At 42.2% G+C, this 26494-nt stretch overlaps 1 protein-coding gene across 3 annotated transcripts in view; it reads right to left on the reverse strand.

Annotated features, from left to right (window-relative positions):
• Positions 1 to 513: 513 nt before the first annotated feature.
• CLCF1 (cardiotrophin like cytokine factor 1) overlaps positions 514 to 26494 on the reverse strand; it is a 91775-nt gene continuing 65794 nt past the window's right edge. For 2 of the 3 annotated variants that reach the window (XM_068255556.1, XM_068255557.1), the window contains exon 3: positions 514 to 13938. In XM_068255556.1, coding sequence (XP_068111657.1) covers positions 13447 to 13938 — 492 coding nt within the window. In that variant the 3' untranslated portion in view covers positions 514 to 13446. The remainder of the gene's footprint in view (positions 13939 to 26494) is intronic. The other variant, XR_011024323.1, reaches the window with a different exon arrangement.

Raw genomic sequence — 26494 nt, forward strand, 5'->3', positions numbered from 1 at the left:
ACAGAAGCCATGAGAGACTGATGTAAAATCTGCTTCGTTCAGCTGTAAAATAAATACGGATAATAAACCTTTGAACTTTTCATCTCTAAAATGTCATTAGAAGTCCACTCTCAGCCAGATAAAAGGGCTGCCTACTATTTACTTTTTAGGAAATCTGTACCTGGACAAACCGACAAGCTCATTTGAACAGCTCTAGTTTCTTTTCTTTTTTTTTAACACTTGCGGTACTGGAAAAAAGAAAGTGACTTCAGACTACTTCTTAGTAGGACTAGTACTATATGTACCTATGTTTGTCTCATCATGTCACATGTTGCTTTAGGTATGCTTTAAAGATCTCCTTGTTTGAAATTTAAAAAAACAACTAAATCTGTAAATTTTCCAGTAGACTAGATCTCATCTTCCTGCAACATAATAGACGACGTTACAATGTTTGTCCATGAGGTGATTTCACGCAGTGTGCTTGCTGGTCACATAGAAACACAACAAACTCAGACATCAAAAACACACAGAAAGTTAAAGAATAATTGGTTTATTTAAACACAGACTAAGACACATGGCGTGTCTGAATCCATACCTCTAGGACGAGAGCAGGTAAAATATTTAATACATTCAGAAAATTATTTTATTTACCTCTGTTGTGTATATACACTTTGAGACTTACCTATACAATGTATGCTATATGGTCATGTGACATACATATTTCAAAAACAGGAATAAAAAGTACAAAAGGGAAAGAAAGGCCTTGTCTAGAGATATATACATGCAAGTCTGCCTAGAGTTACTATTAAAGGACATATTTCACAAATCTTTGGTGTGATGTTATCAGGTTGCAGTGGGTCAATCAAAGGTGTAACTAAGTGTGATGGGGTCTTATAGCAAAATAATTGTAGGATGTCAGACACCCTAACTTAGTCTAACAGGCAAGCTGCTGGTGAGACCTGCCCCATTATCAAACAGTACAAATGCTACATCGTAGTATGTGCATTACTTTCATAGCACAAATCAATATAAAGCCACACAACTCTGGCTGCCGTACCAACCCAATAACACTTATATGGTCTACTATAACTCTTACACCCTTGAGGTCAGTGTGTTCCTAACTACCTAGTAACTACACATGATTTCTCTTTGGTTGCTATGGTTGACTGCAATTACTCAATGCTTTTGCCTTAGTAACAAGATTTACTAAATAATTCAAAAAACAATATGCAAAATGCAGTAACCAATGAGAATTAACTGCCAACTGACAAGTTCTGGTAGATGTGATCTGATTGCTATTAATAACTGACTCTTCACACCATCATTGCTCTTTGCAGTAAATTGGGTTAGTCCACTCAGAACTGAGGTTTGAGTTTTAGGTCTCTTATGCAATAGGTACTACTGTAGCAAGATGGGATTTGAGTCCAGAGCTCTTGAAGCCACTCCCTGCACACTGCAAATCCGTTTTGCTATCCAGATTCCATTTCCGTTTTGCAATTCCGATTTTCCCTGAATACAATCAACAGAAAAACGGCGGAAAAAACGCAGCATGCAGTAACGATTACAAATCGGAATCGGATGTAAAAAACAATAAAAAATCGGAATCGCATGCAGTGTGCATTGAGCCTCAGTGGTTGTGTTTTTTTTAGCATAGTAATTTACTTTATATTTTAGAGAATATCACAGAAATATATATCGGAATATGACACATAACTAACATCTCAGTTCTGAGTGGACTCTTGTTAAGGTTTTCTTTATTTATAGACCATAGATTTATACATATATACCATAGGTAAAGTCATATTTAAACAGTCAAAAGAATACCTGTAAATCCAGTACCTTTAGAGGCACCAAAATAAATACAATGATAAAATAAATAACATTTCAAACAGCAATAAATAACTATGTACAAGGGAAAGGGAGAGGGGTTCCAACAAGCAAAATCATAAGCTAAGAGATGGATGCAAAGAAAACTGCTAGGGATAGTTCCATAGTTTATGCAAATTTCTGTAAATTTTTATGCAAATATATGCAGTTTGAAAATGGACCAATCAATTTAAACCTGGGTGGAACTTGATTGGTCCATTTTCAAGCTGCATATACATGCATAAAAATTTGCATAAACTTGCATCAACTCGGAAGTATTTGCATGTCTTTGATCATCCCTAATAACTGGACAAATTAAATGCATACACAATCAGATGTGGTTATAAAAGGGAATGGGCAGGTTTGTCGATATTTGTTTTATATACTATGCACAGATAACACTGAAGTTATTTTTTATTTTCTTAAATTAGGAAATTATGAAAAACAATGACGGGTATATTTAAAGACTACTTCCAGTGTAAAGTAAAAAGTCTACAATGTAAGGCTCTCTATTATTGCTGCAATGATCAGGGGGTAGTAGGGTTTATCACTCACCAATAATTGATTAGTGACTGAAACTCCACCCCCTCTACCTGTAAGACAGCCACGGCCATGTTTCCTGAAGTTTTCAGAAGTTCTGTGGCCACTCCCCACCTGCTTGCTGCTGCTGAGCTGGGGAGGCCACGTCAAGCAGATGAGGGTGAGAGCCTTATGCTGGGAATACACGTTAAGTTTTTACTTTAGATAGACGGGTTCGATAGATAAATTCCAACCTGTCGGGCCTGGTCGATTCTACTTTGGTTTCGATTCTCCTCATTCAAGTGAATGTAATTGCTAAGAAAAGATAAGGAATCGAGAGGGGAATCGAGCAGTGAATCGAGAGTAGAATCTATCGAAAGCGAAAACGACGGCAAAAACGAACGCAAAAACGCATCGTGTATTCCCGGCATTATGGGCTCTCTGTTTTACACTGGAAGTACTCTGTAATATGTTTTGGAGCTCCACCTGCTGGTTCGATTGGTAATATTTATAAGCACAGACAGATTTCTCTTCTAGGTCAACTTATCTACAGCGCCAAAAACCAAAATGAGAAGCAGACCTTGTGTTGTTAAAGAACACTGGAGGAGGCACCCTTGATGATATAATACTACTAGATGTTGTATATTTGAGAAGCGTAATTTCTTACCTTCTCAGAAGGACAAGCCATTATTTAATGGAAAAAGTAATGTTTATTCATGCATGGTAGACAACGTGTTTCACAGGTCTTGGTCCACTTCCACAGGCCAATACAAGAGCCTGTAGAACTTTTGGTCATTAATGTGAGCGTCTGAAAATAAGCTATCACACACAGATACAGTACCTACAGGTATTATAAGGTAGGACATGTGTGCGTGCATGTGAAAAGGAAATGGGAGGGGGGGGGGGGGGGGTGGAGGAGACAACTCTCCACCCAACAGAGTTATGGCCAGGCTGTGTATGCATGAAACCGGCTCTCAGTGCTGATGTCACTGGCATGTGACTGGAAGTGAGCTGGAGTGCGAGATACAGATTGGTTAGCTGCAAAGGCAAGATCCAGTCATGGGCAGAATAATATTCTCTTTCATGTGTGTTATAGACAAACACAGTAAAAATTTAAACAGCAGAGTTGTCTGACTTCCTTCAAATCTGGTAAGGATGTTTGATTCTACCTGGTTTCTGATCAGACTGAACGGAATTGTAGAAAGCTGACTGATTGCTCTAGTCGGTTTGAAGTTACTGGTTGTTGCTTTTGCTTTGTTAATAAAGATAATTTTACTCAGGCAAACTCAAAAGTGCCAGATATTAGCTTATTCACTTTCATTAGTGTACACTGCAGAAGACACATCAGTGATTGGTTGATTTAGAACAATAAAGTGCTAACTGGAACTCCATATAAGGTGAAAATTGTGTCTGCATTGGGGCAGATCTAGCAGCATTGTTGCTCAGCTTACTCTACGAGGTTCCATAGCACCTCACGTGGCTTCCTGGTGATAGGCAACTGTAAATGTTCTGAAGATACATTATTTGAGTAGTACTGACAATGTCAATTCTGACACTTATTGCTGGTGCACACCTAGTGTGCTTCTGAGCGCTTTTTAAAATGTCAGCGCTTTTAAAAGTGCTTGGATAATTTCTCTCTATGGGATGGATCACACCAGAGCGATGTGATTTTTCCCAAAATGCAAACGCAAGTCCTGCAAACGCGATTCAGCCTCAATGTAAAGTATAGGAATCAGAGCGATTTTCCAAGCATTATTTTTACAAAAGCAGTATGCTAGCAGTTGTACTGAACTTTAAAAAAAAAGGTACATAAAAACGCTCCAAAGATCGCTAGGTACATGCCTAGAATCACCTTGAAAAATCACTTCTAAAAGCGCTGAGCGTTTGTGATTATGCTATCGCTTTTAGGTGTGCACCAGCCCTAAGACAGTACATGAGATTACCTCTCTTCTGCCTCTTCAGAACTCTAGAATCGAGGCAGGGGCTGAATGCCTCAATCAACATTATTTTTAAATGGCTGCTTCCAGCTGCCATATTTATTTCCTTTTAAACAATACCAGTTGCCTGGCAGTCCTGCTGATCTTTCTCACATTAGTAGTGTTTGACTCACACACAGTCTCAGAACATCTGATCTGCTTCATGCTTGTTCAGGGTCTATAGCTACAAGTATTAGAGGCAGAGAATCAGCAGGACAGCCAAGCAGTTTTCATTGTTTGAAGCGGACCTGAACTCAGAACTTCCCCTGTGCTCTAAAAAATAAGCAACAGCATACTAACCTTTAGGCTTCTTCCCCACTAGGACGTTGCGTTAGATGCGACGTTAAGGTTGCATCACGTGCCCCTAACGCAACGCATAGTGGGATTGAAGCTGGACGTTACATTGAGCCACGTTAAGCGACTCTTCATGCGCCCTGTGATGCCCACTCTTGGACGCATGCGGCATCACGTGTGCCTGCCAGCCAATCACCGCACATAGCGGCCACTCCAGGAAGTAAACACTGCACGTCACTGAGTGCAGTGAATATTAATTAGCCATGTGCCTGGCCGCAGAGGAGGGGAGACCTCCTCCTCCAACATCACTGAGCATGTGCAAACGGTCTAATGCGGCTTAGCCTAGTATAAACGTACAGCATGCAGCACTTTTTTTTTTGCCTGCTGCGTTACAATGTAACGCAACGTGGGCACTGTGAACAGCCCATTGATTTTTCATTGCTGTGCGGTGGGCTGCGTTACAGGCTGCACTAACGTGCGCCTGTAACGTCCCACTGTGAAAGCAGCCTTAAAGAAAACATTTCTTTTTTACAGCTGATACAACTCCTGCAATAAATCTGCAGTATGTCTACTTCCTGCTTTCATGGAAGCGGGCATAGGGTTATCATCCTGTGTTTACAAATTAGCTGGTCTGCTGGCTAAACTCTCTAAATACATACAGGGTGCATTTCTCTGTTTTCCTTCTGTCCTGTGCAAGAGTTCAGGTTCACTTTTAAAGAAAATAAATATGTCAGTCTCCATATCTCTCTCACTTCAGGTTTTCTTTATAATATAATACATTTACTTGTATGTTAATATACAGTACCGTATATGGTATTGAATGGCAAAATAAAAATGCAACACTTCTTTGCTAGAATTATAAAAAGGGTTGGCCTTTTTGGCCTTTTCTATCTGGCTGAGTTTTGCAGCAAAAAGAGCACTAAAATACCTTAGTGCAGTTCCAAAAACACAGGTGCACAGTGGAGACACAAAGGAATATTTGTATATACAAGGCAAGTATTTTACACAGGAATATCTAATGTACAAAAGGCCAGCTGCAAAACGATTATTTGCAGCGGGAATATCAACAGCATCATATATAATGAAATGTATCTTTGTTTTATAAAAACACCCTCCATTTAAATGAGGTTATTGGGTGCAAATAATAATTTGTAGCTGCATAATATCTGGTTTAATGTCCATTATAGTGATTTAACCTGATTATTTACCAAAATCTGAATATGCAGTGCATGGTAGGACATTTATATGTCATATTATTACCTTGTAGAGAGAAGCCCCTGTATTCTTTGTGGGTCATCAAGTAATCCTACATTTCATAGTTATACTGGGAATAGTATAGATCTGCCAGAAACTACCCAGACTTTTTCCTCAATGACTTTATCTGGAGATGCTCTGAGACATCCCAGCTTACTAGGGTTGACACCTTAGGAGTGAGCCTGAGGCAAACTTAGTGGTATACATTCACATTCCTACTGCACTTAGGAGTCTGGATGCAAAACACCAAAGGCAACTGAGCAGGGCATCCATCACAAATTTCCGGGCCTCTTACTAAGTAAACGTTTTGCCCCCAGCCCTGGGAAAAGAAATTAGACTCTTGCTACCACACAAAGAAAATCCTTGATGCACTAAACAGCGGTAAATGTACAGCGAACACATAGCGCAGGTTACTATAAGCGCACCCACACAGGGTGAGGGCCTGTGTGTGTGTAGCATGCGCTCTTGACTGCCGAGCGCTGCAATCAGAGTGACCACAGTACTCAATTAGCGTGGCCCCTATTATAGTAATTAACGTAGAAGCGCAGTAGCACTACAAGTGCATCGCGTGGCACTTAGGAGTACACAACCAGTACTGTGCGCTGTGTGCGTGTGCTAATAGTAACTGGCGCTATATGTCCACGGTACATTTACTGCTGTTTAAAGCATCAAGGCCCAACAGCCATATGAAATGTAACACATTAGACAGGTTTGACACAGCGTATGCGTTATTTTCTACAACCTCTAGAAGTTAGATATTAATTGGGCAGCATGTCTCCAAAATACCATAATTAAGCAGTCATACTATCAAAATAACAATTAGACAACATATTATCTAAATAACATGGATCCAAATGAAATGATAAGCAATTAAATGCTTATTGTTTGTGATAGACCCCAGTAAAAGACCCATTGATGGATTAGACCCCTATGAGAGACCTCAGTATCAGATCAGACTTCAGTAACAGACCGCAGCAGCAGATCAGGTCCCAGTACAGACCCCTGCTCTACTATGCACACATGCAAATTGTGACTTGCTGCTTAATTTGTATGTTAAAGTGTGCACACAACGTACGCAATAACTAACACACAAGGAGTAAAGAAACCAAAATGTATGGACAATTTCCCATTTTTTTCTGGTTCAGCTCTCTACCAGCAAACATGAAAATACATCGAATGAATTTGACAGAAAAAAAATAAATCTTAATGCTATTTTCTGTCACCAAAACTCAGCAGAACTCAGTTTCAATGAAACAGCAAATGTTCTGAGCTTTTGCCAATTCCCATAGCTTGTTTACAAAGGCTTAGTCACGATTCATTTATGCTGAGTACTATCTTCTCTTTACTATCTTTGCTGTTTACAATATACATGCTACCACTTTGGAAAATTGTCCAATACCATGGTCCAGCATACCACTGCTATGCTGATGACACCCAGCTGTACGATACGTTGATACAGTCAAACCTGGCATGACAGTCCACAAATAAACACTTGCATAGCTGAGCTGCGGGAGTGGATGAATGATAACTGGCTAAAACTAAATGCTGACAAAACTGAGCCAGCGCCTAGCAGCCAAGCAACTCCAGACTCAATTAACACCACCTAGGGTAGGGAACTCAGACCTTACTATCTCCAACACTGCGCAGCTTGGATTTACTGATTGATAGGGTATTAAACTTCAGGAATCAAAATTCAGCTGTTGTGAAACATTCCTTTTTTACCTAACATCACAAAAATTAAACACCTGAATAATACCTCAAGCAAATCTTCCTACCCTAGTTCACGCCATCATCACATCATGACTGGACTATTCCAATACACTCTATGCAGGCCTTCCAAATAAAGACCTACCCCACCTGCAGCTAGTAGAGAATGCTGGCAGAAGGCTGTAAGCTAGCCAGCCTGCCATTGCCACATTACACCAATCCCTTGTTCACTACACAGGCTACCGATAAAATGGAGTATTGGCTTATTGACTTTTAAATCTTTGCACAATTTGGGCCCTGGATACCAGAAGAATTTGTTACAACAGCATCACATCTCCTACAATCTTGGATCAAAAGATCTAGTAACTTGGTCACCCCCAGAGTCCATCTCAAAGCCTTTGGAGACAGAGCCTTCTGTCATGCTGCCCCTACACTTTGGAACTCCCTGCCACACTCAATCAGGACATCTCCATCCCTGGAGGCATTTGAGTCCAAACTGAGAAGCCACCTGTTTAGTCTGGCATTTACAAACACCTGGCTATTTCCTCTGTAACACAGTCCAGCCTCCAACCCTGTATTGATCTGAGACATATCTATGCACTTTGAGTCCTATGGGAGAAAAGCGCTTTACAAATGTTATTGCAATGTATATTATTGCATTATATTGTATAAGGCACAGGTGACAAGTAGTAATGAGAAATGGTAAAGGAAGGAATGCCATTCAGAGGTGAATCTAGAAAGACAACCTGACATTTGCTTAAAAAGAGGCAGTGGCAAACCAGAATAAAAGCTATGCACACACAGCAGATTTTTGCACTTGTCCTCAGAACTGGAAGGATCTATACTGTCCAGAGCTTTCCATCTACTAAGGTAAGTATCACACCTGTGGTGAGGTCGCACTTCAGATTTCCTTTAAGAAAACAATGCACCTCTACAAGATGCCTTTGAATTTCAATGGGACCAGCACAAACTTCCCTACCTGGGCATTTTCCTTACAAGTACTTATGACACCCTGTTCAGCCACAACTACCCCACGTTGGTCAAAGAGTTACTTCAACTCTTAGAATGCTGGAAACGATATTCCATCTCTTGGATGGGCCGCATCACGGCAATAAAAATGTCATTTCTTCCAAAACTACTCTATGCCTTTCGTATGCTCCCAATCCCATTACCAACCCCCTTCCTAAACAATATACAGAGCAAGGTTAACAATTTTATCTGGGGCTCTAAAAAGCCAAGATTCCGTAATGCACACTTGTACCGCCTGAGAAACGATGGAGGACTTGGAGTCCCTAATTTAAAATATTACTATAAATCAGCACAAATCTCTCCACTAATCCTCTGGCAACTAGATACCGATAGACCATCATGGGTAGACATTGAAGAAACCCTAGTAAGCCCAATAAAACCTTCTAATCTCCTCTGGATTACGCCTGCTGATAGACACACCATCACTAATCCTATAATTAAGCACTCTCTATCGGTCTGGGACAGTTGCAAATATTCGGGGAACTTATTGTCCTCCCATAGGCCTTTAGCCTCCTTCTTAGGGAACCCTTCCTTCCCGGCAGCCTTAAACTCCCCAGCTAGCTTTCATTGGTGGGTTAACTCCCGCCTCACTACAGTTTACGCCCTCTCCTCAGATGCAGGTATGAAAACCTTAGCTTCCCTACGAGAGCACAAACAGCTCCCACACACTGAAAGATTTCGTTATTTACAAATCTCTCATTTCGTTAAATCTCACCTCAGATACACAGTCTCCCCATTAACTAGAACTCCCTTTGAACATATGTGTGCTACTGACCCGCTCTCCTCAGGTGCCATATCCTCTATATATCAGGCGCTGTCTCATGCACAATCTAAACATAAACCCAAATATGTAGTTGACTGGGAGAAAGACTTAGATATCTCATTAGATCCCGAAGACCTCTCAGAGATCTGGACCAATATTCCCAAAACCTCAATTAATGCAGATTTAGTGGAGGTTAACTACAAGCTACTCTTCCGATGGTATATGGTTCCCGCCCGAGTAGCTAAATTTAACAGCGCTACATCCCCGAATTGCTTCAGGGGCTGTGGCGCCGTGGGCACTCAAGTCCACACCTGGTGGAAATGCACTAAAGTCCGTCGGCTCTGGCTAAGAGCGTGTACCTGGGCCTCCTCTTTGATTAACCAACCAATTCCCAGAGACCCTATCCACGTCCTATTGGGCCTTCCATATCCAAACCTCACCAAATCACAAAATGCCCTAGTAAACTATATTTTTACAGCAACCAAACTAACGATAGCTGCAGCATGGCACTCCAGTCTCCTATCTTTCGACCTAGTAAAGAACAGGTTGAGCCGTATCCTCTTCTTTGAAAAACTAAGGGCCCGGTTGGAAGACAATATGACTAGATTCAATAAAATCTGGTCCTCCTACATAGAGTACCTATTGGGTTCTGACAGTAGCGCCATGATTAGAAATCTCTAAGCTCCCGGAGCAACTTTAATCCCCACTGTCTTTGCTGGTTTGAGACCACCTGACCTCCTCGTCCCAACAACACCTCTTCCTACCTAATATTCACCTCTTTCTTCTCCTTTCCTAGTCTGTCGACAGATAAACTCATCTGACATCCACCTCTGCCTCCGCTGGGAGGCGAGTAACGCTAGCTATAAACTACACTAGAGTGAAATAAGCTCTTGCTCAGCCATATTTTGGTTCCGTGAGTGAGCAGGAGATATTTCGCCATAATCAATATTTCAGTAGCCCCCCCCCTTTTTTAGGCAGCAACACCTATAACGTGTTAAACGATCATTATCTTTTGCCTATCTTATGTGGATTTATCTAAAGACATATCTAGACCTTGTCCACAATTACATCCTCTAGCTTTTACTACTGTCGTTTGAATTAAGTTCTGCACAAGATGGTATAATATATTGTAATCTGCTTCTACGTTAATGCCTACACAGTCTGTACTGATATGTTTATTTTTTGCCTTGAAAAAGTTAATAAAGAAAGATTGGAAAAAAAAAAAAAGAAAACAATGCACTACCTTCTGTTATTATATGCACATAGACGGTAAACACATGCTGAAAAGCAGGTAAAAGCTGCCTGAAGGTAAAAGCTTTTTATAATTGCAATGTATAGAGCTGAAACAGGGAAGACTTTTTTTTGTAAACTAATGAGAAACTACACTTTTGTTGAGAGGAAACACAAAATAATGGAGTAGATATCAATGCTAATGCACCGTAACCTACTTACATTTTTAGATCTTTAGCGTAGTGGTATTTCATAAATACAATAAGTGGTGATAATGGAAAGATAACAGTAAACTTAAAAGAAAAATAAATCTGTACACAACAAATTCAGCAGATTAGGTGCAGTTTGTGAAATGCAAATACAGTCTCTGCTCCCCGTTGGCGACTCACATAGCTGCCAAACTCTGTACACAACCAGGACAATCACTAGGGGTGAGCGTGGTCCTACTAAAAATGAAGAGTGAGTGGTCTTCAGAGCTGCAACTGTGGCTGAAGGAAATGGAATGGGTGTGTATATGTTACATTGCTTAATAGGGGTTAGGGTTCTTTTCCACCATGAAATGCGATTGCGTATCCGATCGCGTTTTAATTTCCACCATGCAATTGAGCTACTATACTCATTATAGTAAAGCTCAATCGCATCCAAAACGCGGCAGGACGACGATTGCGTTTTGACCAAAATCGCATCTCAATCGGATCGCACTAATGGAAATTGCTGCTGCAGTTTCCATTAGTTTAATGTACCTTGCGATTTGTGATCAGAATCAAATCGCAAATCGCAGGGTAGTGGAAAAAGGCCCTTAAGATTCTTTTTATTTCAGGTACACTTTCAAGCAACCCTAACCCCAAAAGTATCAGTTCTGTTTACAGGTGATAAAAGTGGGTAAAGGATACACGAGATGAGCTTGACACTACACTGTGTGTGCTGGGAGGTGCAGAGAATCTTGTTGCACCCTCAGTTTACTTGTAAAAAATGTCCTGTTTCTTCCAGTAAGTCGGCATGGTCGGCACCCTTTGACTTCTCTGCGCATGCAAAGTATGTTGGGTTGGAGCCTTGTGAACACTATGCTTCCCATGTGAGCGCGTATGCAAATAGAAAGCTACGAGTGGAGAGTGCAGTCACATGGGTGCAGACCTGACAAACTGCGCCTGAACAGAGAAGTATGTCTGGGTCAAAGGTTGCCAACCATGCCAACTTACCGGACAAAACGGGACCTTTTTACAGCTAATGTAGCATCCGTTTTTTATTTCAAGCTTGGCAAGGTATCCTTTAAAGAGTAAAACTTAACCTGCTGCCACTGCTTATTGAATATTAGGAGTTGTGTTGTTCATTTACTAATCTTCTCTTTACTGCTCTTTACTACTAACTCTCCTAATACCTGCCAATTGTCATCTGCACTAAGCACACCGGACACTTCTGAAAGAACTTCACAGATGCAAATTTTCATGATGAAAAAGCAGAGGGCATTACAATTCACCCACGCCTAATTAAAGGTCATAAAAACATCCAGTTTGGACAGGAAGAGTCACCTGTGAGCCGAACAACACATTGAAGGTGTGCTGTTTACAAGACAGGTTACTATTTTCAAGGGACATCCACTAGTACATATCTAACGCTACATACCTGTACTATGTACTGATTCTTGTCCCAACAAGAAACAAAGAAATTTGGGCCAGAGGTTAAACTGGGTGGTTTGTGCTACAGGTTAACAATGTCAGTGGACACTTATGCAAACTGGACAAAATGAGCAGGAAAGATTGTTTCGAGGGATAAAGATCCAAAGTGTGTCTGCAGCTTAATGGCGACCAATCACATTATTCCTTTCCTACGTACAGTGCAGCATGAGAGTAGGACAGGAATCATTGTACAAGCGAATATGAATCACACAGGTTTGGTTTCATTTTGAACATGAAGGGCTAGTGGTATCATTTATATTTCACAACCTTCGTATTGATGTCAAAATCTACAATCTTCATATAGCCATGAATAACTCTGGGTAGCACCATATACTGTAGTGCAGATAGTTTATACAATGCAAGTTCTAATGGGTCTAACGGTTGTGATCATTGTGGCTCACAGACAAGCGGAATGCCATAGGCAATGCGTGGTGTACACAGTATCGAGATCCAACAAATCAACTCTGCTTGAGGCCAGAGGTGTAACTACAAATCATGGGGCCCCCCAGTAATACTTTTACGGGGCCCCCTTAATGTTCACAACCCTCCCCTTGGTGACCCTCACAGCCTGAGGGCCCCTCATACACGGGTCATAAAACAAGTGTGGCCATCTTCACACCCATAACAAGTGGAGCCACAAAAACACCTGATCTGGAGTATCAGAGCAAGGAAGGTTATTAGTTGGGGCCCCTAACACCTCCGGGGCCCCCTGTAGTTGCAGGGGCTGCTCCCCCCTAGTTACGCCCCTGCTTGGGGCCTTGTAACACCATAGTAACACATGACCATGACTTGTTCTTAAAGCTCTCACAGGGCAAGGTGGATGTCCACCTCTTAATAAAGCACGTTTTATCCATAAATAACCTAAAAACAATGTTTTGAGCCACATAAAAAGACCAGGTTGTTTTTCTTTTTGATGAAACGGGTTCCTAGTCTAGTTCTGATCTTCACCTGGACATAGAGGTTTAAATGATCCTCTTTAAGATGTTTTCTCCATATTTTTCTCCTTTTGCAAGAAAGCTAAACATTCAAGGGAGCAAGTTTCTAAATCTCCCAGAATACCTTATTTTGCTGTATCTTTTGCAATGTACACATTCTTTTGTAAGTATTTAACACAGGAGCTCCTATGTTATCTTTCTCCTCCAACTTCACCACTTTAGTAGCCTCGAGATTCTACTCGGAAAGATACCAGTGCTGGTACCTTCCTCTTTAGCCGGATGAAGTCTTTTGCCGACCTCCAGAGCCAGATCTGCAGCTCTTTCAGTAGCCAGAAGTCCTCCATCTTGCGCAGAAAGTCATTACCCCTACCAAAACCCAACACTGGTGGAGGAGAAGAGGTGGCAAGTTCCTGTGGCGGTTGGTAGCCCAGGGATGACATAACTCCAGCAATGCTGACAACCAGACCCTGTAAGCTGGTGCAGAAACGTCCGAGACTCTTCCGGAGTTCAGTTCTGGCAACTTCACTGTCAATGGAGCGCAGATAGCAAAGAAGGAGACTGTAAGCTCGGTGGTTCTCTGCCAAACGCAGGCCGTCATTCAGGTTACGCCACAGTTGAAAGTCCACTGACGCACTGGGGATGGTGTCTGGTCCGCCTGCACGAGGAGGGTTGAAGTCTGGGTCGTTGAAAGGGGGTCCAAGGTAGTTTAACTGAGAAAAGAAAATATAAATTTGGTTTGTGTGGTATAGCTTTAAATAGTAGATATTAAATATTATTATACATTTATATGGTGCCAGCATATACTTTGGTGCTTTGCAAAAGGTCCTACGCAGGTCGAAAAAAAGAAGCCAGAAGAAGCAATGGACACAATAATCTGGCAAGTTTTTCTTTTTATCTATTCTAGAGTAAACATATGTAGCTGATTTAGGCTGACAAATGTGACTTGTGTTTTGGAGGCTACACTATTTCCTTTAGCAAGCCTCAAGTATGGCTGTAGAGTTCTACCATAGCCCTGTGATCTGCCTGTATGCACTCCTCCTCTATCTTCCCCTTGCATGGTGGACGGAGACAAGTTAAAGCTTCTCATTGCTATTAAACCTTTACCTGTCAAGCTAGGTTCACAGTGGTCAGCTGCATAACACACTAGTATAACAAGTGTGAACTGCACAGTGGCTTAGTGGATAGCACTCTCCCCTTGCAGCGCTTTACCTCGTTCCCAGCCTTCAAGTCCCAGCCAGGGCACTATCACTATATAACACATGGAGTTTGCATTTTCTTCTCATGTCTGCGTGGGTTTCCTCCGGGCACACTGGTTTCCTCCCACATCCCATAAACATACTGATAAGTTATTTGGCTTCCCCCTAAATTGGCCCTACACTACGATACATACACTAAGCTATACATAACATTTTCCCTAGACTTCGATACATACAAAAACATATGACTATGTTAAGGATTAGGTTGTGATCCCCTGAAGGAACAGTTAAGTCACAAAACAATATACTTTGTACAGCGCTGCAGAAGATGTCGGCGCAATATAAATACTAACTAATAATTCAAATACTTCATGTAGTGAGTTAGAATAACGGAATCAGTACTGTGAACAGGCTAATAGAATTGTATGGGCAGTGAGTAGACATGCAAAATTCCTCTGCAACACAACTGAGCACTGTGAGCTAGCCCTCAGTGGATACACCAATAATTCTGTCATATATTTAGCCTATGATGGGTTTGTTTACATGTAATGTGGCATGAAGCACAGAATGCCCCTCTGCACCACTGTCCTGCTCCTTCAGTGAGACAATGCCTGTTCAGTACAAGCGAAGGGGCTGTTCAGCTCTTCTGCTTCATAATGCATCTGGATAGATTTTCTTTTTCCACTCCAAATCTCACAACTTTTAGTATGAATGAAAGCATATGTAGGAATGGGGAACCTGGGCAACAAGAGAGTGGTGCAGAGCAATGTTTAGCGTTCTAGCGTTCTGCGATGTGTTATATGTCAACAGGTCCTTATTGCTGCCATGCACCATATACTATTGTTAAAAACTGTAAAATTTGAAATACTTGTAAACATAAGAAATATGTTTCTTCCAGAGTAAAATAAGTCATTAACTACTTTTCTCCTAGGCTGCTGTCACTTACAGTAAGTAGTAGAAATCTCACAGAACTGATGGGTTTTGGACTAGTCCATCTCCTCATGGGGGATTTCCAGTATTTTTGTTTATTCTTTACAAAAGCTCTCCCTGGAAAGGCTCTATACAAAGTTTGCACACCATTTTGACAGTTTTCCTGAGCAACTGCCGATCACTAAGTGCTTTTGAAAATAAAGAGAATCCCCCGTGAGGAGATGGTCTGAAATCTGTCAGTTCTGTAAGATTTCTCCTACTTACTGTAATAGCAACATAGGAGAAAAATAATGCATAGCGTATTTTACTGTGGAAGAAATGCACCTCTTTTTTGTATGTTTTTACATGTATTTTACAGTTCTTTAAAAGTGGAAAATGTCACTTTGGACAGACAAAAAACCCTGGAGCTTAAGCCGAATACCAATAGACGCAGGGGGATGTGAAGAAAGGGAACCAGACATTGGCTACCTTGCTTCAAAATTATTCTATGCTTACAAAAAACAACAAGTTCATGTGAGTGTAACTGATCGAGTGGTGTAGGAAGGCCTGAAAACTGCCCCGAAGACGCATACAGACCAATCTATCATTGAGGGGTCACATAGGCTTCTTATAGCCTAGGACATTTTTATGCAGAGGGAAAAATTCATTTTTTTAAACCCTGAGATAATTCTCTACCACGAGATGCCATGCTGAACTTTCAGTGACCAGTATGAGTGCGCTAACAACAAATTTTACGCACCTGTTCCCCATTCACGTCTGAGACCTTGTAACACTAACTTGTAACATGAAAATTAGACATCAAATGTCTAATTGGGCAGAAGTTTGGCATTCTTCAATTAGGGGGCGTACCCACTTTTGTTACAAGTGCTATAGACATTAAGGGCTGTTTGTCGAGTTGTTTTGATGGGACAGCAAATTTACACTGTTATACAAGCTGTATGCTAACTACTTTACACTGTATCAAAGTGTCATATCTTCAGTGTTGTCCCATGAAACGATATAATAAAATATTTACAAAAATTTGAGAGGTGTATTTGCTTTTGTGAGATACTGTATGTAACACAGCTACCTAACTGCAATATCTAATTCTGGTATCTGATGGCATATGGCTGGTTAATTATCTTGGGAAACACAGTCTGCATAGTTATGATATCTGGGCGCACACAGCTACTTAATTCTGATATATGGGGGCACACAGCTACTTAATTCTGATATCTGGGGGCACACAGCTACTTAATTCTGATATAAGGGGGCATACAGCTACTTAATTCTGATATTGGGGCACACAGTTACTTAATTCTGATATTGGGGCACACAGCTACTTAATTCTGATATCTGGGGGCACACAGCTACTTAATTCTGATACCTGGGGGCACACAGCTCCTTAATTCTGATATCTGGGGGCACACAGCTACTAAATTCTGATATCTGGGGGCACACAGCTACTTAATTCTGATATATGGGGGCACACAGCTACTTAATTCTGATATATGGGGGCACACAGCTACTTAATTCAGAATTAAGGGCACACAGCTACTTAATTCTGATATCTGGGGGCACACCGCTACTTAATTCTGATATTGGGGCACACAGCTACGTAATTCTGATATCTGGGGGCACACAGCTACTTAATTCTGAGATTGGGGCACACAGCTACTTAATTCTGATATCTGGGGGCACACAGCTACTTAATTCTGATATCTGGGGGCATACAGCTACTTAATTCTGATATCTGGGGGCACACAGCTACTTAATTCTGATATCTGGGGGCACACCGCTACTTAATTCTGATATTGGGGCACATAGCTACTTAATTCTGATATCTGGGGGCACACAACTACTTAATTCTGACATTGGGGCACACAGCTACTTAATTCTGATATCTGGGGGCACACAGCTACTTAATTCTGATATCTTGGGCCACAGGGCTATCTTACAATCTAAAATGTTTAACCTTTGCAGAAGTATAATGCTTCTCAAAAGAGATTTTTCTTCAAGCTGGATAATCTTTTTTTAGTTGATAAACTTAGAGCCCTGGGCCCGGCCTGATCTCAATTCAGCTGTGTATTTTTGTGTGCACATCCAACATTCTGGTGTCTCCTTTTCCCTAACATGGTGTCAGATATAAAATAAAAGGCTGTAGAACAGATGTAGAATAGCAAAAGGTCAGTTTGCAAGCTCTGTACAGGCATGGAGTTTTTTATGCTGTGAAAATTGTTTTTGATAAGTTTTTGTTTTAGGTGTAGTGGTTCTTTAATCAGCATTTTTTTTTAAATCTGCAAGTTCCAAATGAATCTCCATACCTGTCTGTCAAACTGAATCTGGGTACTCGTCCCGCTCTGTCTGTCTGCTTATACAACGCAATGCTGACAGCTTGTTTATTTGCATGTTATATAAGTACCTGGCATAATGTATACCACTCAAGAGTAAGTAGTCGCGCTGCGGGCGAAGCAGGGTAATGCGGTCGGGGAAGCAGAACAGAGAGGAAAATTAGTGAGAGAACCGAGAAGGAGGGGTAGAGTCCTTGAACAGATAATTATTTGTGAATGTGTGTATATACAGCAGTGAGTGTTTATGTCAGTATATACTTAGTTACAAGGATCCAATGACACCTCAAGCCCACACTGTGTATACAAGACTGCTGATTGTAGCCTCCGGGGAATGCCTAGTTATGTAAGTGTATCTGTGTGTGTACACACAGCGTTATATGTATATCCACACACTGATCTCCTGCTGTTTATGCATGAACATTCCTGGGATAAATAAACACAGGGATCAGTCTCATCACAGATCCAGAGCGGAGTAGAAATGAGACGGTTTCTATTGTGTTGGCGGTCTTGGAAGTAGACAAAATCAAGGCTGAACTTGGCTTAAATGCATGCCACAGTTCCTGGGTTACAGCATTCCCTCCTGCATTCTTGGGTAAACTCATAAGCTCTCCTCGTATATTTTATATAGTAAAACAGGAGGCGTAACTAATTGAATGGTTTACTTGGTAAAATTATCTGATAGAAGTTCTGTGGTGTGCATACTCTGCCCTTCTTTTCTTGACTATAATGAATTCAAGTACACATATGCGATAAAACTCGCTGTGTATGAATGTTTCTCAATGAACGACTGACATGTGCCAATGGCGTGACGCATAATAATTCTATCCGAAACGTAATAGTTTATGTATAGAAGCCAAGCATGTGTAATAACATCAATGTTCATTATGAGGTTACCCCTTAGCCAGCTCTGTGTCCGTGTACAGTATATCTACACCCCTTAACCACTTGAGGACCTAGGGCTTTCTACCCCTTAAGGACCGGCCACTTTTTTTCCATTCAGACCACTGCAGCTTTCACGGTTTATTGCTCGCTCATACAACCTACCACCTAAATGAATTTTGGCTCCTTTTCTTGTCACTAATAAAGCTTTCTTTTGGTGCTATTTGATTGCTACTGCGATTTTTACTTTTTATTATATTCATCAAAAAAGACATAAATTTTGGCAAAAAAATGATTTTTTTAACTTTCTGTGCTGACATTTTTCAAATAAAGTAAAATTTCTGTATACATGCAGCGCGAAAAATGTGGACAAACATGTTTTTGATTAAAAAAAAAAACCCATTCAGTGTATATTTATTGGTTTGGGTAAAAGTTATAGCGTTTACAAACTATGGTGCAAAAAGTGAATTTTCTCATTTTCAAGCATCTATGACTTTTCTGACCCCCTGTCATGTTTCATGAGGGGCTAGAATTCCAGGATAGTATAAATACCCCCCAAATTACCCCATTTTGGAAAGAAGACATCCCAAAGTATTCACTGAGAGGCATAGTGAGTTCATAGAAGATATTATTTTTTGTCACAAGTAAGCGGAAAATGACACTTTGTGAGAAAAAAAAAAAAAAAAAGTTTCCATTTCTTCTAACTTGCGACAAAAAAAAAAAATGAAATCTGCCACGGACTCACCATGCCCCTCTCTGAATACCTTGAAGGGTCTACTTTCCAAAATGGGGTCATTTGTGGGGTGTGTTTACTGTCCTGACATTTTGGGGGGTGCTAAATTGTAAGCACCCCTGTAAAGCCTAAAGGTGCTCATTGGACTTTGGACCCCTTAGCGCAGTTAGGCTGCAAAAAAGTGCCACACATGTGGTATTGCCGTACTCAGGAGAAGTAGTATAATGTGTTTTGGGGTGTATTTTTACACATACCCATGCTGGGTGGGAGAAATATCTCTGTAAATGACAATTTGTTAATTTTTTTTACACACAATTGTCCATTTACAGAGATCTTTCTCCCACTCAGCATGGGTATGTGTAAAAATACACCCCAAAACACATTATACTACTTCTCCTGAGTACGGCGATACCACATGTGTGGCACTTTTTTGCACCCTAACTGCGCTAAAGGGCCCAAAGTCCAATGAGTACCTTTAGGATTTCACAGGTCATTTTGAGAAATTTCGTTTCAAGACTACTCCTCACGGTTTAGGGCCCCTAAAATGCCAGGGCAGTATAGGAACCCCACAAATGACCCCATTTTAGAAAGAAGACACCCCAAGGTATTCCGTTAGGAGTATGGTGAGTTCATAGAACATTTTATTTTTTGTCACAAGTTAGTGAAAAATGACACTTTGTGAAAAAAAACCAATAAAAATCAATTTCCGCTAACTTTTGACAAAAAATAAAATCTTCTATGAACTCGTCATACACCTAACAGAATACCTTGGGGTGTCTTTTTTTCTAAAATGGGGTCACTTGTGGGGTTCCTATACCGCCCTGGCATTTTACAGGCCCAAAACCGTGAGTAGTCTGGAAACCAAATGTCTCAAAATGACTGTTCAGGGGTATAAGCATCTGCAAATTTTGATGACAGGTGGTCTATGAGGGGGCGAATTTTGTGGAACCGGTCATAAGCAGGGTGGCCTTTTAGATGACAGGTTGTATTGGGCCTGATCTGATGGATAGGAGTGCTAGGGGGGTGACAGGAGGTGATTGATGGGTGTCTCAGGGGGTGGTTAGAGGGGAAAATAGATGCAATCAATGCACTGGGGAGGTGATCGGAAGGGGGTCTGAGGGGGATCTGAGGGTTTGGCCGAGTGATCAGGAGCCCACACGGGGCAAATTGGGGCCTGATCTGATGGGTAGGTGTGCTAGGGGGTGACAGGAGGTGATTGATGGGTGTCTCAAGGTGTGATTAGAGGGGGGAATAGATGCAAGCAATGCACTGGCGAGGTGATCAGGGCTGGGGTCTGAGGGCATTCTGAGGGTGTGGGCGGGTGATTGAGTGCCCTAGGGGCAGATAGGGGTCTAATCTGATAGGTAGCAGTGACAGGGGGTGATTGATGGGTAATTAGTGGGTGTTTAGGGTAGAGAACAGATGTAAACACTGCACTTGGGAGGTGATCGGACGTCGGATCTGCGGGCGATCTATTGGTGTGGGTGGGTGATCAGATTGCCCGCAAGGGGCAGGTTAGGGGCTGATTGATGGGTGGCAGTGACAGCGGGTGATTGATGGGCGGCAGTGACAGGGGGTGATTGATGGGTGGCAGTGACAGGGGGTGATTGATGGGTGATTGATAGGTGATTGACAGGTAATCAGTGGGTTATTACAGGGGAGAACAGATGTAAATATTTCACTGGCGAATTGATAAGGGGGGGTCTGAGGGCAATCTGAGCGTGTAGGCGGGCGATTGGGTGCCCGCAAGGGGCAGATTAGGGTCTGATCTGATGGGTAACAGTGACAGGTGGTGATAGGGGGTGATTGATGGGTAATTAGTGGGTGTTTAGAGGAGAGAATAGATGGAAACACTGCGCTTGGGTGGTGATCTGATGTCGGATCTGCGGGCGATCTATTGGTGTGGGTGGGTTATCAGTTTGCCCGCAAGGGGCAGGTTAGGGGCTGATTGTTGGGTGGCAGTGACAGGGGGTGATTGATGGGTGATAGGTGATTGGCAGGTGATTGACAGGTGATCAGTGGGTTATTACAGGGAAGGCCAGATGTAATTAATGCACTGGCGAATTTATAAGGGGGGGGGGGGTGTCTGAGGGCAATCTGAGCGTGTGGGCGGGTGATTGGGTGCCCGCAAGGGGCAGATTAGGGTCTGATCTGATAGGTAACAGTGACGGTTGGTGATAGGGGGTGATTGATGGGTGATTGATGGGTAATTAGTGGGTGTTTAGAGAAGATAACAGATGTAAACAATACATTTGGGAGGTAATCTGACGGCAGGTTTGCGGGCGATCTAATGGTGTGGGTGGGTGATCAGATTGCCCGCAAGGGGCAGGTTAGGGGCTGATTGATGGGTGGCAGTGACAGGGGGTGACAGGGGGTGATTGATGGGTGATAGGTGATTGGCAGGTGATTGACAGGTGATCAGTGGGTTATTACAGGGAAGAACAGATGTAATTAATGCACTGGTGAATTGATAAGGGGGGGTCAGAGGGCAATCTGAGCGTGTGGGCGGGTGATTGGGTGCCCGCAAGGGGCAGATTAGGGTCTGATCTGATAGGTAAAAGTGACAGGTGGTGATAGGGGGTGATTGATGGGTGATTGATGGGTAATTAGTGGGTGTTTAGAGGAGAGAATAGATGTAAACAATGGATTTGGGAGGTGATCTGATGTCGGATCTGCGGGCGATCTATTGGTGTGGGGGGGTGATCAGATTGCCCGCAAGGGGCAGGTTAGGGGCTGATTGATGGGTGGCAGTGACAGGGGGTGATTGACGGGTGATTGACAGGTGATGGACAGGTGATTGACAGGTGATCAGGGGGGATAGATGCATACAGTACATGGGGGGGGGGGGGGGTCTGGGGGGGGGGGGGTCTGGGGAGAATCTGAGGGGTGGGGGGGTGATCAGGAGGGAGCGGGGGGGGGGGGGATAAAAAAAAAATAGCGTTGACAGATAGTGACAGGGAGTGATTGATGGGTGATTAGGGGGGTGATTGGGTGCAAACAGGGGTCTGGGGGGTGGGCAGGGGGGGTCTGATGGGTGCTGTGGGCGATCTGGGGCAGGGGGGGGGGGGGGAAATCAGTGTGCTTGGTGCAGACTAGGGTGGCTGCAGCCTGCCCTGGTGGTCCCTCGGACATTGGGACCACCAGGGCAGGAGGCAGCCTGTATAATACACTTTGTAAACATTACAAAGTGTATTATACACTTTGTATGCGGCGATCGTCGGGTTAACATCCCGCCGGCGCTTCCGTATGGCCGGCGGGATGTTGCGGCGGGTGAGCGGCGCCAGGCGGAGGCGGAGGATCGTGTCACGGATGACGCGATCGCTCCGCCCATGCCCATACAAGGACCGCCGCCAATTGTCAATACGGCGGTCCTTGCGGCGTCCACTTCCCGGCCGCCAATTGTATATACGGCGGTCGGGAAGTGGTTAAGACTCCATCTTAGCTCCAGGGGCGTAGATATACGTACCTGGCCTGATCCCCGCTGCGCATGCTCCTGTGTGGTCCTGCACCTGCTCTCACGCGGGTTCTCATTGCCGCCATAAGTACACTGATTGTGGAATGGGAACATGTGTTCCTGAACCCGATCACAGGACATCTAGTGGCCAAAAAGTAAAAAGTCACCTACATAAATGGAATAAAAACAAATAAATCCCCCATTAATTAACCCCTTAACTCTTGTAAAAAAAAGTGACCAAAAATGCATAAAAAGTTACCTTAGAGATTACATTTTTTTTTAATATGCATGTCATGAGGGTATATTACTTTTATTTTTGTAAATAAGGGCTTGTAATTAGTGATAGTGTAAATGAACAACAAAATTGAAAAAAAAAATATATACCTTTATTTCCAAATAAACTATACTGTTCTAGGGACATAATTTAATTGTGGAGGTTTTTTTTCCACAGTAGCACATTTTATTTTAAAGCTATAATTGCTGAAAACAGAGAAATAATGCCTTTTTTTTTTACTTATTACTTCCATTAAAATGCATGTAGAATAAAATAATTCTTAGCAAAAAGTACTACCTAAAGAAAGCCTAATTAATGGTGAAAAAAAAGATATGGATCATATTAGTGTGATAAGTAGGGATATAGTTATTGGCAAATGAGTGTGAGGAGCGCTGAAATTTGGAAATTGCTCTGGCCGTTAAGGGGAACGCAACCTGTAGTAGTCAAGTGGTTAGACTACCGAGGACATCTACAGACATTTTTGTGATTCTGTATCCATACACCATGGATGTGTAAAAGCGCTATCGCACAAAATTACTTCTGCCCGCCGCAGATGTCTAAAAGCCTTTTGGTTTCCCCATATTCCTTTGCCACAGAGGTCTCAAGGCGTTTAGTACATATTTTCAGCTCGCTGTCAACTTTTTTTACTTGACTTGAAATATGCCAATAATTCTAAATTTATCCAGAGTTAAGGCTGGTTCAGACGGACCGTGGCGTCGTGTTTGTCGGCGTTGTGGCGGCTGCGCGGTCAGGCTTTCAGTAGCCTTCGCGTCGCGTTCCGATGCGATCACGTTTTTTCTTCCCCTAGGGGGACATTAGCCGTTGCGGTTGACCGCCCCCTGGAAGCTACATGTCGCTTCCAGGGGCAGCTCGAATGCTAACGAAAATCGGGACCTGAACGCCGCGTTCGTGTAAACGCATGCAAAAGCTCGGAGTAAACGCTCCCATTCACTTGAATGGGAGCGTTTACCGCGACGTTCCGAGCGCTTGCGGTAAACGCTCCGCAAGCGTCCGTCTGAACCAGCCCTTATGCAAATGTTACCTCACATCTATCCAGCTTGAAATATTTTTGCCACAAGATTTGATTAGTACATTTACATTTTGTATTTTCAGAATAATTTTCAATCATCCCAAATGTATTTACACCATCAACAACATCAACAACAATCCTCACTGATCAATGTGGTACACATAGATTTGGGCAAGACATTAAATAAACACAGTTCAGACATAGCTGACACTGGCGTGTAGCTTTTTCTTAAATAAAAAAAAAAAAAAATAGCTGGAAGTTGAAGGGTTAATGTTCTTTACATAATCAGTCCTCTTCTCATGCTCAAATATTATTTATGATCTACATTAATTATGTTTGTACATTTAGTCTTATGTGAACAATAATCACCTGAATGAATCCAAAAAAAAAAAAAATCTGGGAGGGAAAATACCACATTCGGTATTTTAGACCTTTGTGTGCTAATTCATAAAGATTTTCACAGCTGCCTTTGAAGTTCGGTAAATGACCGCAGCCCATTGAGAGGTACAGCGGAAGTGTGGCGATATCTCTCTTTTGTTACAAGCTGTAATTACGGTTCCCTGCACAGACTTGCACAGACTTCGGCTCCCTGCACAGATGACTCACACAGACTTCGGCTCCCTGCACAGACTCACAGCGACTTCAGCTCCCTGCACAGATGACTCACACAGACTTCGGCTCCCTGCACAGATGACTGAAGGTGCGTACACACATGCGACTATAGTCGTTTGTAACGATCGTTCCCCGATCTTTACCAACGACGATCGTTAAAAAAAACGAACCACCGGCTATTAAGGCAAACGACGAACGAGCCAAATCGCTACAAAAGAAAGTTCTGTCTCGGCGGATTTCAACCAACGACGATCGTTTGCAAAAGTAGTACATCGTTGGAAATGATCGTTCATACTAGGCTTGACATGCGCATTTCACTATTTCTCCCTGAAACTTCTCATTTTTATGCGCAGGCGCAATAGTTGCTTTACGTGATGTAACGTTCGTTCTAACGATCAGATCGTTACACACCTTTTAAAACTAACTTTACTTAGGTCGTTCTTTCATCAATTCAAAGTTCGTTCGTCGTTCTCAACGAACGATCGTTGTCGCATGTGTGTACGTAGCATAAGGCTCAACACACACCATACAATCTTGGTTGTACAGATTTACCAAATCTATGTAGTATAAGGGCCAGCAGATTGAAAATACCTTGAATGATTGATTGGATAAGCTCTTATACTACATGAAAGTGGTAAGATTGAGCAACCAAGATTGTATGGTGTGTGTTGAGCATAACACAGATTTCGCCTCCCTGCACAGATGGCTCACACAGACTTCGGCTCCCTGCACAGACGACTCACAGAGAATTCGGCTCTCTGCACAGACTTTTGGTTCCCTGCACTTTACATTGTTAAGACCTCACCAGAGGTGTCGGTAATTATCGTCTAGCTTACTGCTTGTTGGAAGGCTTTATGAATTGACATTTACTGACATTTTCCTCACTGCTCAGTAATTTCAGTTTTTCATGCGGTAATGCTTTATGAATTGAGGCCATTGTTGCTTGTGATCTTTTCACTTCATTTGGCATCTTTTTAATTAACAATAATCGGCCAATTCATAGGAAATCTTTGGTTTGAATGATTTGAATCTAAGGTGTATACATAGCTAAAGGCTAGGTTTACAGTGGGGCATTGTAAAGAGAGATATAGAGGCTGCCATATGTATTTCCTTTTAAACAATACCAGTTGCCTGGCAGCCCTGCTGATCTTCTGCCTCTAATACTTTTAGCCATAGACCCTGAACAAGCATGCAGCAGGCCAGGTGATTCTGACACGAGTCAAATCTGACAAGATAGCTGCATGCTTGTTTCTGGTGTGATTCAGATACTACTGCAGCCAAATAGATCAGCAGGACTGCCAGGCAAAAAGTATTGTTTAAAGTGTAACTGTCGGGCATAAAATAAAAAATCAATTCTTTATTGTTATCTGGTAAACAATAAAGATGCAAACCAGGCAATTCAAAAGTTAAAATCACTATTACTTTTCTTGTTGATAAATGATCATTCCCCAGTTTACCTGACTCTTATTTGGTACACAAAAAGGAAGTTGCAGGGCATGCTGGTTTGTCCTTTTTGCTTTTCTACTTCCCCTCAGACTTAACTAATGCAGCATGATTGGCTGAAGCCTCTTTCCCTCCTGTTTTCCCCTCACACATGCCGAAAAAATGCACTTTCTACAGTGAAGGGCGGGCAATGCATACACAATCAGGCAGAAAAGAGTAAGGGAGGAAATGACAACAGGATCAGCTTCAAAATAGCCACAGTTAAAATGGGAAATGTTAAGAAGGATTTTCTCTTTTTTTTTTTTTACTGTAGAAAAATCACTAAAATTAAAACGTGGACAGTGCAATACATATGTTATGTAAGTAGAGCAAGTATTTATCTACT

Source organism: Hyperolius riggenbachi, chromosome 10, assembly GCF_040937935.1.
Source record: "Hyperolius riggenbachi isolate aHypRig1 chromosome 10, aHypRig1.pri, whole genome shotgun sequence".
Classification (NCBI taxonomy): Eukaryota; Metazoa; Chordata; class Amphibia; order Anura; family Hyperoliidae; genus Hyperolius; species Hyperolius riggenbachi.